Source organism: Mesoplodon densirostris, chromosome 8 (assembly GCF_025265405.1).
Source record: "Mesoplodon densirostris isolate mMesDen1 chromosome 8, mMesDen1 primary haplotype, whole genome shotgun sequence".
Classification (NCBI taxonomy): Eukaryota; Metazoa; Chordata; class Mammalia; order Artiodactyla; family Ziphiidae; genus Mesoplodon; species Mesoplodon densirostris.
In genome coordinates, this window is record NC_082668.1 from 27,817,013 (window position 1) to 27,834,160 (window position 17,148).

The following is a 17,148-nucleotide window of genomic DNA, read 5'->3' on the forward strand; positions in this document are numbered from 1 at the left end:
TGTGACGATGCTATATATGTGGTACACAGTTTTAAACATTTCATTCCACTGTGATTTTATGATGAATATTCCCCAGGTCGTTAGAGTTATTTTAAAATTGATTTTTAAATTTTTAAAATATTATATTGCTTTCTCCTTTGGCTGGACATTTTATCTTTTCAGGGTTACCTTTGAACAATACTTTTGATTAATTTATAGGAATTTTAAGCAAGCAGATACAGAAAAATACTCAGAGGAAAAAGGACAAACATTTATGCCTGTTTCTCACATTCTGTGAAATGTAGGCTTCTTTTTAATCCTGTCTGCTGGGGACAGAAGGTATAAGTCAAGCTTCTCAAATATCAAATATTTAATATCCTGGCATGCTTCCTTAGGAAGCCTGGTGTGTTCTGCTGGCTTCAAGATAATTAGGATGTTTGTTTTAGTGGAAAGGGAAGGGAATTGGAAAGCCTTTTACACTAGGGTGATGGGCTAGGAACTCTTCTTGAGTGACTTGTTCAGGCCTGAAAACAGGTATTAAAGATGGGTACACATGTGATGGGCACTTGGGTACCCTATGTGAGGTCCCTAAAGTCCTCTACTGGTGTGACCCTGACTCAGACTAACAACATTATCATCAGTTGCTTTTTGCTTTGGTAATGTGGTGTAAAACTTGGCTAGAAGAGAGTAAGGAAATGGATGGAGTAGGAGGCTGGTTCTGAAGGCATTTATTGGTTATTAGTGGTTCCTGAAGAGTTAGACATTTCACTGGACTGTGAGATGTAGGTGGTGGTTGGAAACACACATCAATCAGGGACTGCAAAGAAACCCAAAACTAGTAACCAAAGACTGAAGGACAGAATTGATCACTAACACAGGATGTCATTCATTGTTGAGTCGATCTACCAGAGGCAGCTATGGTCAGTGGGAGGACGTTATACAGTCCCAAGAGCTGGCAGGGATACTGGGACATGCTTGCTATGGGATGGTGTAGAACTTGGACTACTGTAATTTTCTTCTATTTATATATCTTGGACATATTCATTATAATTGGCTCCCTCTTTCTTGTCCTCATCCTGACCACTACGGATAAAATCTGTGTGCAAAACCAATCCTTTAACTGTCCAGGGAATTATCACTTGTGGTGTTTGGATCAGAAAGAGGAGGGGTTGGTCCCATCAAATTCCTGTCCTAGGGAATTAGGGGACCGAGTCTGATTCATTTAGTGATGGTAACTGGGGCTGAGAAATGATGATGCAACCTTGAGACTTCAGTCTAAGTACAAGATGAATAAAGCAGGGGTTGCTGGTCAGGGGACAGAGATGAGTCAGCAGACAGAGATGATGCAGAAAGAAGCAGGGATGAGAGACTCTGTCCACCCTGAGATGGACAGCAGCTTTGGACCTCATTCCTTTGAGGCTTGACTGTGTTTCCCACCTGTCCTTGGTTTCATGAGATTCTGCTAATCCTTTGAAGAAACTCTAATTATTTGAACAAATTTCGATAGGTTTCTATTACTCACAACAAAATATTTTTCACAACAGAGGCATAATACATAATTAGTTTAAGTAAAAATTTTGCTTATTCATTTAGTAATTCAAGTATGTTTATTAAGAATTAACCATACGCCAGGAGCAGGGCTAAATTCTGAGGATATGCTGAGGAGCAAAACCCCCATGATACTGGCCCTGCTGGAGAGTGTATCTTACTAGGAGAGACAGCTAGCAAACAAATGAAAATTCAAGATAAGTAGAAAAGGAGATACATGTGATAAATGATGATAACACTGTGAAAATAATGAGGTATTTAAAATTTGGGACAATTGGAGTCAGCCTACTGGGTTCTTTGGGAAAGGGATTGCCTCATGTTTCTGGAAAGAAACATGCCCATAGAAGCATAGTATTTCCCCAGAGGTAACCCAGACCCTTTGTGTCTCATACATCTTTGACATAGGAGTTATGTATGTCATAGTGAAGAGTAATTCTGACCAATGAAATCAAGACCTAGGGCTTGGGCTTGGCCTCACAGCTGTGTTTTCCATAGTTTTAGAAAAATATTAGTCCTGCGGGAAATCAGGTGGCTTCTTGCCATTTACACTGGCTTCACAAAATTTATGGACACTATGCTCTTTCTTTTTTTGGGTACATATAACCTTTTAGTTACCTCTCCTTTCTGGCTGAAAGGAAAAAATGTTTTATCTACCCATTTCCATCAGCAAGCACTAATTGCACATTACTATGTTTAGAACATAGCATTAGACAAGGTACAGATATACAGGAAAAATCAAAGAATTCTTTGGTGAATTCACCTTTTGGTGAAGGTGATATATATAATGACAGCTTATCTAAACCTCTCAAATTTGGAAGTGCACTAAAACAGACTAACAGAATGTACAGTGAGTCTCTGAGCACTGAAATGTAGATTAGCAGACTGATCAGAGTTAGAGGGGTTACAAAATGTACTAGCTGCCACAAATATATTCTGCCATAAAAACCAATTAAAAAGGAAACACGAATGAAATACCAATTGCTCATAAGTCTCGATTTTAATCAGAATCACTGTTTTTATTCTTGATTTATTGCCTACTCTGTTTTCATTTGGGCTCTGAAAATGTGGGCATTGTTCATTTATGTGACAGATAACAAACAGGCAAATGGAAACATCATGAGAGAATAAAAAAGAAGCTTGAACAGGAGGCTTGCATTTTGGAAATAAAATGTTTATCACAGAAGACTCTAAACATCTTTTCAGCTCTCCACCTGCATGACTAATTTAAATGTGTGAGGGTTAGGGAACACTTATACTCTTGCTTTACTTTCCCTTTCAAAAATGTAAGCAACATGTAAGGTTGGTAACTTTTTCTGCTGCTTCAGGCCAGTGTCCTGGATGGGCCAGAGGTGAAAGGCACTCATGAAATACCACAGAACTCTATAGCCCACTCACTCATTCAATATTATAGTCTCTCTGCCATAGTGAGGTGCTCTGTTAGGTATCACACACGATACAAAATGTGTAAGACTGCCTCAGTTCTCAAGAAGCTCTATAATTGAGAAGAGAAATAGGGATGTAAGTAGCCCCACTTTGCAGGCAGAGCGATCTTAAAAACCTCTCAGTGCTTGTCACTATTCACAGGATAAAGACTAAAATCCTTCCCAAGGCCTCAGAGGCTCAACCTGGTCTGCTCTCTACCTGCTTGTGCAGCCTCATCAGGCACCACGGTCCTCCGTGCTCCAACCACCATCCTTGGCTCAAAGTCTTATTCATAAGATCTCTCAGCACAGAGTGCTTCTCCTTCATTGTGCTTGTCATTGTTGCAATTTTACATCAACTTGGGATGTTTATTTGATTAATTTCTGTCTCTAGACTAGACTGTGTGCATCTTACAAGGGTAGGGCCATATCTCTTTGGCCATTATTATACCCAACACAGTATGGACTCAGCATGGTCCAGAATCTCTTTAAAATTTGCTGAATAGATGCATGGATGGATGGATCAATGAATGAATGAATAATTGAATGAAGGATGTGAAAAGCACAAGTAAACCATCATTGTAGTTTAGAGGACGAAGGAATAGAAAATGTCATTAATCATCCACCTGCAGTATGCCCTGTGGTAAACGCTAGGGAGATCAGAAAAGAAGGAGGTAGCACTCGAGTTGGATCTTGAAGGATGTTTGGGTTCAGCCACGTGTAGATTACAGGTGAAGATACAGATGGAGCAAAGGTATGGAAGTAAGAAATCTCAGCGTGTGTATGATGAACAATGAACACTAGGTTGGCGTATTTTTACAATTTTCAACATATATGGTTTTCTTCTAAAGTTAAGGGAATTTTTATGTGAAGGAGAACTTACTTAAATAAAAATAGGTTTTCTTTGTATGTAATGTCCTTTATATTTGAGATACATGTATGTACATACATGTATCTCAAACATAAATGCATGTCTATGTACATGCATACACATACAAACATATATACTCATACATATTTTTCTTTTTATGTCATCATTTAGCAGTTCATGTAGTTTCCCCACCTGATTTCCCCTCAGAATTTGTGTAGTTTGAATACCAGGAGACGCAATAGAGTCTAGTTGAAAAAGCCCTGACTTTGAAATTCCATGTTTATAAATTAAAGTCTAGCTGTTCTAGATGTGAACTGTGGACAATCCCATCTTTCTGAACCTCAACATTTTCATCTGTAAAATGTGATGAAGAGTATCCCCTGCACAAGATTTGCAAGAATCAAAAAGTACTTTGTCAATGATGTATACCTACCTTATACTCTCATACATATGCTTTGAAGAAAATACTAAAAGGTCATATTCCAGAAGGCAAATTAGCACACTTATGATATGCATGAGACACATTTTTTTTTCTTTAGGATCTCTTTAGGAGCTCTTGTATTAGCCAAAATTTCTTCCATATACCCATATTGCTTGCATAATTTAAAAAATCATAATTAAATAAATCCCCTTTGTGAGTGCTAAAGCATTACAGATTGATATACAACTCAACTGTGCATTTTTTGTTATTGTTTATATTCTCTAGTTTGATTTGTATTTTATTGCCATCCTCCCACCCCACCAAACCTGGTTCACAAACTCTTTAGTATCAACAGAAATATCCTCTACTCCTGCTTAATTATTTTTTTATTTCTCCAAGAATATCTGACCTCATATTGTGCCAATAGCAGGTGCACAATGAATGTTTATCGAAATGAATAGGGGTTATATAAAAATCTCTTGGCAGATGCTCTTGTGAGAAGCAGCTGCAGGGGCGGCCAGCAGCATGCAGTGGAGCATCTTGGCCATCATGCCTGTTCAGGGGCAGATGGGTAACTCAGGGCTTCCCTGGCAGAAGCATGGCAGCCCTGGTTACTGTCTTCATCTTCTGCCAGCTCAGCTGTTCAGTTTTCAGGGAAGTGCAGCTGAATGCTTAGAAAATGTAATAGTTTCTTGAAGAAGTTTCCTTTAGTCTGATTTGACTCTATTATTTATCAGTGAACAGTTGGGCCATTTATTGCTTATTTCTTAAGCTATAACTGTATCAGTCTCCTATTACTGCTGTAACAAATCAGTAAAATCTTCCTGGCAAAAAAATAACACAAATTTATTATCTTAACAGTTCTCTAGGTCAGAAGTCTAAAATGAATTGGCAGGGCTATGTTCCTTCTGGAGGTTCTGGGGAATCATCCATTTCCTTGCCCTTTCTAGCTTCTAGAGGCTGCCTGTGCTCACTGCCCTACATCATTCTGACCTCTGCTTCTGTCATCACATCTCCATCTCTACCTCTGAGTACGTTCAGCACACTTGGCTAATCCAGGATAATCTCCCCATTATAAGCTACTTAATTTACTCACATAGGCAAAATCCCTTTTGCCAGGTGAGGTAGCATATTCACAGGTTCCAGGGATTAGAAATCGGACATCTTTGGGGGGACATTATTCTTCCTACCACAGCAACCTACTTATCACCAGTGCCCCTTTGAGTTCATAGTTATTTGTAGAAATAAGTCTGGGAAAAGAGTTGAGCCCATGTTTGCTCATGGACACGAAGACAAAGCACTTGTCTTTTTTTTTTTTTTTGGCACTTGTCTTTTTTGTACCCATCTTCTAATTTTGCTCGAAATCACACAGATCTGTAGCCTGGTTTATGAAACTGCAGTGGGCTGAAGTTTGCATTTCCAGAGAAAAGATTGTTAGGACATCATTTGCCCTATCATTGGTATATTATCATGTGGTCATTTGCTCACCTCTTTCTGCTTCTTGCCCCGGAGAGCCACGTTGCTGACGCTGCTGCTTTCTCGGAGGGAGTCCACGGAGTCTCCGTAGAGCAGCTTAATGGCCCTGACAAGCCGGGCACAGGAGCGGCTGTGGTGCAGGTAGCAGTGAGGGTGGCAGTAGTCAACGTGGGTGCAGATGAAGCTTTGCTGATTGCACAGCAAGATCATGACCTGGAACACAGACATCACTGAAGCTCAACCAGGCAACCAGGGTACAGATCAACTGTGAACAATGATGTGGGGTGGAAGATGAAAAGTCAGAATGTCAACTTTCCTTAATGGGTCTTAAAATCACAATAATTCCACAGAGAATAATAATTCCCACAAGAGAACAAAGAGTTACAAGCCTTTATGTACTTGGCTTCTTTTGCTCCCTGTATGAACTGTAAACCTTCCCTTGTTATTCTTGAATCTGGCCAAAAAATGGTTCTTTGACTAATAAAACTGACAAACATCTAGCAAGACTGATCAAAAAAAGAGAAAGAAAAGATAAAACCTACCAATATCAGAAATGATAAAGGCACATTACTGTAGATCTCATGAAATTTAAGATGATCTTAAGAAAATATTATAAAGCATCTCCCCACAACTAGGGCACCTGCCGCCCACTGGTGGGGGACCCTGACGCCCAAGGAGACAGGAGGAACCCCCAAGTGAACTGGTAGGATGTGGGGGGACAGAGTCGGGGAGGAGAGGTGGAGGCCAGACAGGATAGGCATCCCTGAGGCCAGGGAGATCAGGAGAGGCAGATGGGAGGGGCCCTCCAAGAGGAGGGGAGAGGAGCAGAAGGTGACTGTTCCACCCACTTGGGTCTGGGGAAACTGCTGAGCTCCCAGGCCAGTCCTCTGCCCTTCAAGGCCCCCTCCAGGCCACGTGGGTGCTTGGGGGCATAGGAGGGAGCCTGGGGAGATCAGGAGAGGCAGGCGGGAGGGGCCCTCCAGGACAGGAGGAACAGCAGCAGCAGGAGAGGAGAGGAGGGCATTTCCCCCATGCACTCGAGCCCAGAAAGCCTGCTGGGCTCCCAGGTGAGGTCCTCCACCCTCTGAGAGTGAGATGGGGGCATGCCCGGCCCCTTCTCTTCCTTGAGCCTAAGCACCACCCCCCACAGCTCCCAGTGCCTTTTCCAGCCCTGTGGGTCCTAAGCATAGGCCCTGCCCCCCACCCAAACCTCACCCTTACTTAGGCCCAGCCCCCCACAGCCAAGCCTTTTCCCCTTTTTTTCTTTTTTCTTTTCTTTTTTGTTTTTGTCTTTTCCCTCCTCCTCCTTCTTACTATTGTGGTACTGTTGTACCTTCTGGTTGTTGATTCATCTATATTTTTATTTTTATATTCTTTCTAACATATCTGTTAGTTTCTTAGTCTAATTTTTTTTTTTTTTTTTTCTTTTTGCGGTATGTGGGTCTCTCACTGTTGTGGCCTCTCCCGTTGCGGAGCACAGGCTCCAGATGCGCAGGCCCAGCGGCCATGGCTCATGGGCCCAGCCGCTCCGCGGCATATGGGATCCTCCCAGACCAGGGCACGAACCCGTATCCCCTGCATCGGCAGGCGGACTCTTAACCACTTGCGCCACCAGGGAGGCCCTAATTTTATTTTTTACTTCGTAATTGTTCTCTCTTTTTTTTTTTTGCCATCCCACATGGCTTGTGGGATCTTGGTTCAGAAGCCGGGGGTTGGGCCAAAGCTCCTGCTGTGGGAGCTCTGAGTCTGAACCACTGGACTAACAGAGAACCTCATACCCCAGGGAATATTCATCAGAGTGAGGTCTCACGAAGGTCCTCATCTCAGCACCAAGACCCAGTTCTACCCAACAACCTACAAACTCCAGTGCTGGAAGCCTCAGGCCAAACAACCAGTAAGACAGGAACACAATCCCACTCATTAAAAAAAAAAGAAAAAAAAAGAGATGGCAAAAAAATATGTCACAGATGAAGGAGCAATATAAAAACCTGCAAGACCAAGAAAATAAAGAGGAAATAGGTAATCTACCTGAAAAAGAATTCAGAGTAATGATTGTAAAGATGATCCAGAATCTCAGAAAGAGAAGGGAAGCACACATTGAGAATATACAAGTGTTTAACAAAGATCTAGAAGAACTAAAGAACAAACAAATGGAAATGAACAACACAATAACTGAATGAAAAATACACTAAAAGGAATCAATAACAGAATAAGTGAGGCAGAAGAATGAATAAGTGAGCTGGAAGACAAAAGGGTGGAAATAACCACCAAGGAGCACAATAAAGAAAAAAGTATGAAAAGAATTGAAGACAAACTCAGAGACCTCTGGGATAACACTAAACACACCAACATTCAAATTATAGGGGTCCCAGAAGAAGCAGAGAAAAAGAAAGCGTCTGAGAAAATATTTGAAGAGATTAGAGCTGCAAACCTCCCTAACATGGGAAAAGAAATAGTCACCCAAGTCCAGGAAGCACAGGGAGTCCCGTACAGGATAAACCCTAGGAAAAACACACCAAGACACATAGTAATCAAACTAAAAAAATTAAATTCAAACTACAAATATTAAAAGTAGCAAGGGAAAAACAAATATAACATATAAAGGAAACCCCATAAGGCTATCAACTGATTTTTCAGCAGAAACTCTGCAGGCCAGAAGGGAGTGGCAGGATATACTTAAAGTGATGAAAGAAAAAACCTACAACCAAGATTACTCTACCCAGCAAGGATCTCATTCAGATTTGATGGAGAAATCAAAAGCTTTTCAGACAAGCAAAACCTAAGAGAATTCAGCACCAACAAACCAGCTTTACAACAAATGCTAAAGAAACTTCTATAGGTGGGAAACACAAGAGAAGAAAAAGACCCACAAAAACAAACCCAAAACAATTAAGAAAAGGGTAATAGGAACATACATGTTGATAATAACCTTGAATGTAAATGGATTAAAGGCCCCAACCAAAAGACACAGACTGGCTGAATGGATAAAAAACAAGATCCAGATATACGCTGTCTACAAGAGATTCACTTCAGACCTAGGGACGTATACAAACTGAAAGTGAAGGAATGGAAAAAGATATTCCATGCAAATGGAAGCGAAAAGAAAGCTGGAGGAGCAATACTCGTATCAGATAAAATAGACTTTAAAATAAAGACTACTACAAGAGACAAAGAAGGACACTACATAATGATCAAAGGATCAATCCAAGAAGAAGATATAACAATTATAAATGTTTATGTACCCAGCATAGGAGCACCTCAATAAATAAGGCAAATGCTAACAACCATGAAAGGAGAAATCAACAGTAACACAATAATAGTGGGGATTTTAACACGCCACTTACATGAATGGACAGATCATCCAAACAGAAAATAAATAAGGAAACACAATCTTTAAATGACACAATATACCAGATAGATTTAATTGATATTTACAGAACATTCCACCTAAAAGAGGAAGAATACAATTTCTACTCAAGTGCACGTGGAACATTCTCCCAGATAGATCATATCTTGGGTCACAAATCAAGCCTTGGAAAATTTAAGACAATTGAAATCATGTCAAGCATCTTTTTGGAACACAACGCTATGTTATTGGAAATCAATTACAGGAAAAAAAAACTGTACAAAACAGAAATATAGGAGGCTAAACAGTGCACTACTAAATAACCAAGAGATCAGTGAAGAAATCAAAGAAGAAATTAAAAAATACATAGAAACAAATAACAATGAAAACACAATGATCCAAAATCTATGGGATGAAGCAAAGGCTGTTCTAATAGGGAAGTTTATAGAAATTCAATCTCACCTCAAGAAACAAGAAAAAATTCAAATAAAAAATCTAATCCTACACTTAAAACAACTAGAGAAAGAAGAACAAAAATACCCAAAGTCAGTAGAAGGAAAGAAAGCATAAATATCAGAGCAGAAATAAATGAAACAGAAACAAAGAAAACAATAGCAAAGGTCAATAAAACTAAAAGCTACTTCTTCGAGAAGATAAACAAAATTGATAAACTCTTAGCCAGACTCATAGAGAAAAAAAGGGAGAGGACATCAATCAATAAAATTAGAAACTAAAAAGGAGAAATCACAACTGACACCACAGAAATACAAAGGATTATAAGAGACTACTACAGATAACTATATGAAAATAAAATGGACAACCACAAAGAAATGGACAAATTCTTGGAAAGGTACCATTTTCCCAGACTGAACCAGGAAGAATTAGAAAATATAAACAGAACTATCACAGTAATGAAATTGAAACTGCAATTAAAAATCTTCCAACAAACAAAAGTCCAGGACCAGATGGCTTCACAGGCGAACTCTATCAAAAATTAAGAGAAGAGCTAACACCTCTCAAACTCTTCCAAAAATTGCAGAGGGAGAAACACTCCCAAATTCATTCTACGAAGGCACCATCACCCTGATACAAAAACCAGAAAAAGATATCACAGAAAAAGGAAATCATAGACCAATATCACTGATGAACATACATGCAAAAATCCTGAACAAAATACTAGCTAACAGAATCCAGCGACACATTAAAAGGATCATACACCACTATCTAATGGGATTTATCCCAGGGATACAAGGATTCTTCAAAATATGCAAATCAATCAATGTGATACACCACATTAACTAATTAAGGAATTAAAACCATATGATCATCTCAACAGATGCAGAAAAAACTTTGGACAAAATTCAACACTTACTTATGATTAAAAATCTCCAGAAAATGGGCAAAGAGGGAACCTACCTCAACATAATAAAGGCCATATATGACAAACCCACAGCAAGCAGCATAATCAACTGTGAAAAACTGAAAGCATTTCCACTAAGATCAAGAACAAGACAAGGATGTCCACTCTCACCACTATTATTCAACATAGTTTTGGAAGTCCTAGCCACGGCAATCAGAGAAGAAAAAGAAATAAAGGAATACAAATTGGAAAAGAAGAAGTAAAACCGTCACTGTTTGCAGATGACATGATACTATACATAGAAAATCCTAAAAGATGCCACCAGAAAACTACTAGAACTAATCAATGAATTTGGTAAGGTTGCAGGATACAAAATTAATGCACAGAAATATCTGGCATTCCTATACACCACCACCAAGAAATCAGAAAGAGAAATTAAGGAAACAATCCCATTCACCATCGCAATAAAAAGAATAAAATACCTAGGAATAAACCTGCCTAAGGAGGTGAAAGACTTGTACTAAAAAAACTGTAAGACACTGATGAAAGAAATCAAAGATGACATAAAGAGATGGAGAAACATACCATGTTCTTGTATTGGAAGAACCAGTATTGTGAAAATGACTCTACTACCTAAAGCAATCTACAGATTCAAGGCAATACCTATCAAACTACCAATGGCATTCTTCACAGAATTAGAACAAAAAATTTTACAATTCGTATGTAAATACAAAAGACCCCGAATAGCCACAGCAACCTTGAGAAAGAAAAATGGAGTTGGAAGAATCAGGCTCCCTGATTTCAAACTATACCACAAAGCTACAGTAACCAAGACAGTAAGGTACTGGCACAAAAACAGAAATATAGATCAATGGTACAGCATAGAATGCCCAGAGATAAACTCACACACATATGGTCATCTAATTTACAACAAGGGAGGCAAGAAAATACCGTGGAGAAAGGACAGCCTCTTCAATAAGTGGTGCTGGGAAAACTGGACAGATACATGTAAAAGAATGAAATTAGAACACTAACACCAAACACAAAAATAAACTCAAAATGGATTAAAGACCTAAATGTAAGACCAGACACTATAAAACTCTTAGAGGAAAACATAGGAAAAGCACTCTTTGACATAAACCACAGCAAGATCTTTTTTGACCCACCTCCTAGAATAACGGAAATAAAAACAAAAATAAAGGAATGGGACTTAATTAAACTTGAAAGATTTTTCACAGCAAAGGAAACCCATAAACATGACAAAAAGACAACCCTCAGAATGGGAGAAAATATTTGCAAATGAAAGAACAAAGGATTAATTTCCAAAATATACAAGCAGCTCATGGAGCTCAATATCAAAAGAGCAAACAATCCAATTAAAAAATGGGCAGAAGACCTAAATAGACATTTCACCAAGGAAGATATACAGATGGGCTAGAAGTACATGAAAAGATGCTCAACAGTAATCATCAGGGAAATGCAAATCAAAACTATAATGAGGTATCACCTCACAGTGGTCAGAATGGCTATTATGAAAAAATCTAGAAACAATAAACGCTGGAAAGGATGTGGTGAAAAGGGAACCCTCCTGCACTGTTGGTGGGAATGTAAATTGATACAACCACTATGGAAAACGGTAGGGAGGTTCCTTAAAAAACTAAAAATAGAACTATCATATGACCCAGCAATCCCACTACTGGGCATATACCCTGAGAAAACCGTAATTCAACAAGAGACATGTATCCCAATGTTCACTGCAGCACTATTTACAGTAGCCAAGGCATGGAAGCAACCTAAATGTCCATCGACAGATGAATGGATAAAGAAGATGTGGCACATATATACAATGGACTATTACTCAGCCATAAAAAGAAATGAAATTGAGTTATTTGTAGTCAGGTGGATGGACCTAGACTCTGTCATACAGAGTGAAGTAAGTCAGAAAGAGGAAAACAAATACTGTATGCTAACACATATATATGGAATCTAAAAAAAAAATTGGTACTGATGAACCTAGTTTCAGGGCAGGAATAAAGAGGTAGACACAGAAAATGGACTTGAGGACATGGGGAGGGGGAAGGGTAAGCTGGGACGAAGTGAGAGAGTGGTGTGGACATATATACACTACTGAATGTAAAATAGATAGCTAGTGGGAAGCAGCAGCATAGCACAGGGAGATCAGCTCAGTACTTTGCAATGACCTAGAGAGGTGGGATAGAGAGGATGGGAGGGAGGCTCAAGAGGGAGGGGATATGGGGATATATGTATTCACATGGCTGATTCACTTTGTTGTACAGCAGAAATTAACACAGTATTGTGAAGCAGTTATATGCCAATAAAGATCTATTAAAATAAATAAATAAATAAAATGTTTGCGATCAGCAATATTCAGGGGAAGCATATGACAGCTGACCAAGCAGAAAGGACTTTGGAAATCTCTCTGCCTCTGCTCTGTGATCCCATTGTCCAATTCTCCTCTCGTGAAGAAAGAATTTAACCTTCATGAAGGACGTTCTGGAAATTTTCTCTGCATCTTACTGGTGATTTCACCAGATGCGGTCTTGCCTCCCTTACTTGCTAAATGGCAGGATATACAGTTTTTACGTGTATCTGAAGGCTCCAAGGAGGGTCTTGAATACTCTCAATGTAAGTAAAGAATAGACAGTGATGGACCCCTCGTTCTGGGTGAGGAGAGCTGCCCCAAGATGCTCTCATCACTGATCTAATTTGCATGGCTGCCTCCTGCCTCTTAGGAGAAGTACCTAAAGGCCTCCTGGGCTGTCAGTGAGATAATTTGATCATGAACTCTCTGGTGACTTGAGAGATTGAACTGTTTGTATACTTATTGGCTAATGGCACATTATCTTCCACGTAGTGGCTGTTCAGATCTTGCCTATTTTTTGACTGGTTTGTGTTTTTCAGAGAGCGTCTCTTGAACAAGGGTCAGAAAGCCTGCTGACCAGCTGCCTATTTTTGTAAGTAATGTTGAATCAAAAGGTGCCTGTTAAGAACCCTCCTACACTGTTGGTGGGAATGTAATTTCGTGCAGCCACTATGGAAAACAGTATGGAGATTCCTTAAAAAACTACAAATAGAGCTGCCATACGATCCAGCAATCCCGTTTCTGTGCATGTATCTGGATAAAACTATAATTCAAGAAGATTCATGAGGGCTTCGCTGATGGTGCAGTGGTTGAGAGTCCGCCTGCTGATGCAGGGGACACGGGTTCGTCACCCGGTCCAGGAAGATCCCACATGCTGCAGAGCGGCTAGGCCCCATGAGCCATGGCCGCTAAGCCTGAGCGTCCAGAGCCTGTGCTCCACAACGGGAGAGGCCACAACATTGAGAGGCCTGCATACCGCAAAAAAAAAAAAAAAAAAAAAAAAAAAGACTCATGCACCTCAGTGTTCATAGCAGAACTATTTACAATAGCTAAGACATGGGAAAAACCTAAATGTCCACTGACAGATGAATGGATAAAGATGTAGTGTATATATGTGTATATATATATATATATATATATATATATATATATATATATATATATACACACACACACACACACACACATACACAATGGAATATTGCTCAGCCATAAAAAGAATGAAATAATGCCACTTGCAGCAACATAGATGGGCCTCAAGATTTTCATACAAAGTGAAGTAAGCCAGACAGAGAAAGACAAATACCATATGATATCACTTATATGTGGAATCTAAAGCATGACAAAAATGAACTTATCTACGAAACACACTCACAGACACAGAGAACAGACTTGTCATTGCCAAAGGGTAGGGGATGTGGGGGAGGGATGGACTGGGAGTTTGGGATTAACACATGCAAACTATTATAAATAGAACAGATAAACAACAAGGTTCTACTGTATAGCACAGGGAACTATAGTCAATATCCTGTGATAAACCATGGTGGAAAAGAATATGAAAAAGAAAATATATGTATATATGTATGACTGAATCACTGCTGTAGAGTAGAAATTAACACAACATTGTAAATCAGCTATACTTCAATAAATTAAAAAAGAGAATATTATAAACATCTTTTTGTTAATAAATGTGAATATTTGGATTAAATGAACAAATTCCTAGGGAAAAAAAATCAATTTGCCCAATCTGCTCCCTGGAGAAATCTTAATTATATTACATAAATTAAATCTGTAATTAAAAACCTTCCTACAAAGAAATTTTTAGATCTAGAAAGTTCTACCAGTTATCCCTTCTAAATATTTAAAGAATAAATAACTCCGGTCTTACACAAACACTTCCAGAGGGTTAACGCTACACAAAACTAAAAAGCATTATTGAATAAAATTGAAGAGATCCTAAATGAATGATGGGACACAAATTAATGGAGGATAGACCATTTTATACATTAGAAGACTTATTAAAGATTTTAATTCCTCAGTTTTAACGACCTTTTTATTCAAAGTAAGACTGCTGTGGAAGCTTTCTTATGGAAATTAACAAGGTGATTCTAATAGAAATGAATATAGCCAAGAACAGAACAGGCCATCCTGAAGAAGAAGAACAAAGCTGGAGGATTTACACTTATGTGAAAAAAAGAAATCAGACACAATAGAGTAGCCAGCATATGTCACCAATTATATGCATTTCAAAAACAGACAAAATAATTTTTGGCTTTAGAAGTTTAAATGGCAGTGACCAATAGGGGAGAGTAGTGGCTGGTCAAGGGCCCAGGTAGGGCTTCTAAGGTACTGCTAATGTTCTTCTTGAACTGGTGGTGGTTACACAGATGTGTCCACTCTGTGAAAATTTACTGAGCAGTACACATAGGTTTTGTATGCTTTTTAATATGTAGGTGGGACTTCACTAAAAAGTTTACTTTAAAAATAGCTGCCTCAGAGATTCTCAAAATCAGCCAGTCCTGGGGATCAACCAGTTCCAAGGGCATAGCACTGTAAACACTGAGTGTGATGTACCAGCCAGCCCTTTATCTGACCCTATCAGGAAGTCAGATTAAAATCAGTGGAGATGGAGACATTCCATATCTAAGATCAATAATAGTGCTGGCCTCTTCAATAAGTAGTGCTGGGAAAACTGGACAGCTACATGTAAAAGAATGAAATTAGAACACTCCCTAATATGATACACAAAAATAAACTCAAAATGGATTAAAGACCTAAATGTAAGGCCAGACACTATAAAACTCTTAGAGGAAAACATAGGCAGAACGCTTATGACATAAATCACAGCAAGATCCTTTTTGACCCAACTCCTAGAGAAATGGAAACAAAAACAAAAATAAACAAATGAGACCTAATGAAACGTAAAAGCTTTTGCACAGCAAAGGAACCCATAAACAAGACGAAAAGACAACCCTCAGAATGGGAGAAAATATTTGCTAATGAAGCGACTGACAAAGGATTAATCTCCAAAACTTACAGGCAGCTCATGCAGCTCAATATCAAAAAACCAAACAACCCAATCCAAAAATGGGCAGGAGACCTAAACAGGCATTTCTCCAAAGAAGATATACAGATTGCCAACAAACATACGAAAGGATGCTCAACATCACTAATCATTAGAGAAATGCAAATCAAAACTACAATGAGGTATCACCTCACACCAGTCAGAATGGCCATCACCAAAAAATCTAGAAACAATAAATGCTGGAGAAGGTGTGGAGAAAAGGGAACCCTCTTGCACTGTTGGTGGGAATGTAAATTGATACAGCCACTATGGAGAACCGTATGGAGGTTCCTTAAAAAACTAAAAATAGAACAACCATATGACCCAGCAATCCCACTACTGGGCATATACCCTGAGAAAACCATAATTCAACAAGAGACATGTACCACAATGTTCATTGCAGCTCTATTTACAATAGCCAGGACATGGAAGCAACCTAAGTGTCCATCAACAGATGAATGGATAAAGAAGATGTGGCACATATATACAATGGACTATTACTCAGCCATAAAAAGAAATGAAATTGAGTTATTTAGAGTGAGGTGGATGGACCTAGAATTTGTCATACAGAGTGAAGTAAGTCAGAAAGAGAAAAACAAATACCATATTTAACATATATATATGGAATCTAAAAAAAAAAAAAAAAGGTTCTGAAGAACCTAGGGGCAGGACAGGAATAAAGATGCAGACGTAGAGAATGGACTTGAGGACACGGGGAGGGGGAAGGGTAAGCTGGGACGAAGTGAGAGAGTGGCATGGACATATATACACTACCAAATGTAAAACAGATAGCTAGTGGGAAGCAGCCGCATAGCACAGGGAGATCAGCTCCGTGCTTTGTGACCACCTAGAGGGATGGGATAGGGAGGGTGGGAGGGAAATGCAAGAGGGTGGAGATATGGGTATATATGCATATGTATAGCTGATTCACGTTGTTATAAAACAGAAACTAACACATCATTGTAAAGCAATTATACTCCAATAAAGATGTTAAAAAAATAATAATAATAGTGCTGGCAGTACCCTGCCAACTGTGGATCTCACATCATGCTTCCCACCTTTCTTTTCCTTTCTTTACACCCAGGTCAAACCTTGAACTGTAATCTTTGCCTGGGTTTCTCTCCTGCCTGTGCCCTCTGGAGAGCCCTTTGAGGTGTGACCTTCATCATCTTAGAATCTCCACGTCCTAGTTTACAATTTGATCTAATACAGACTCAAGACTGACACCATGACCTTGCTCTCAGCATTTGTGGTGACCTGTATAAAACTGATCGTGATG

General features: G+C 39.2%; 1 protein-coding gene across 3 annotated transcripts in view; it reads right to left on the bottom strand.

Moving 5' to 3' along the window:
• UNC80 (unc-80 homolog, NALCN channel complex subunit) overlaps positions 1-17,148 on the bottom strand; it is a 239,604-nt gene that overhangs the window by 90,043 nt on the left and 132,413 nt on the right. For all 3 annotated transcript variants that reach the window (XM_060106372.1, XM_060106370.1, XM_060106371.1), the window contains one exon: positions 5,729-5,929. In XM_060106372.1, the coding sequence (XP_059962355.1) occupies positions 5,729-5,929 (201 nt within the window). The remainder of the gene's footprint in view (positions 1-5,728; positions 5,930-17,148) is intronic.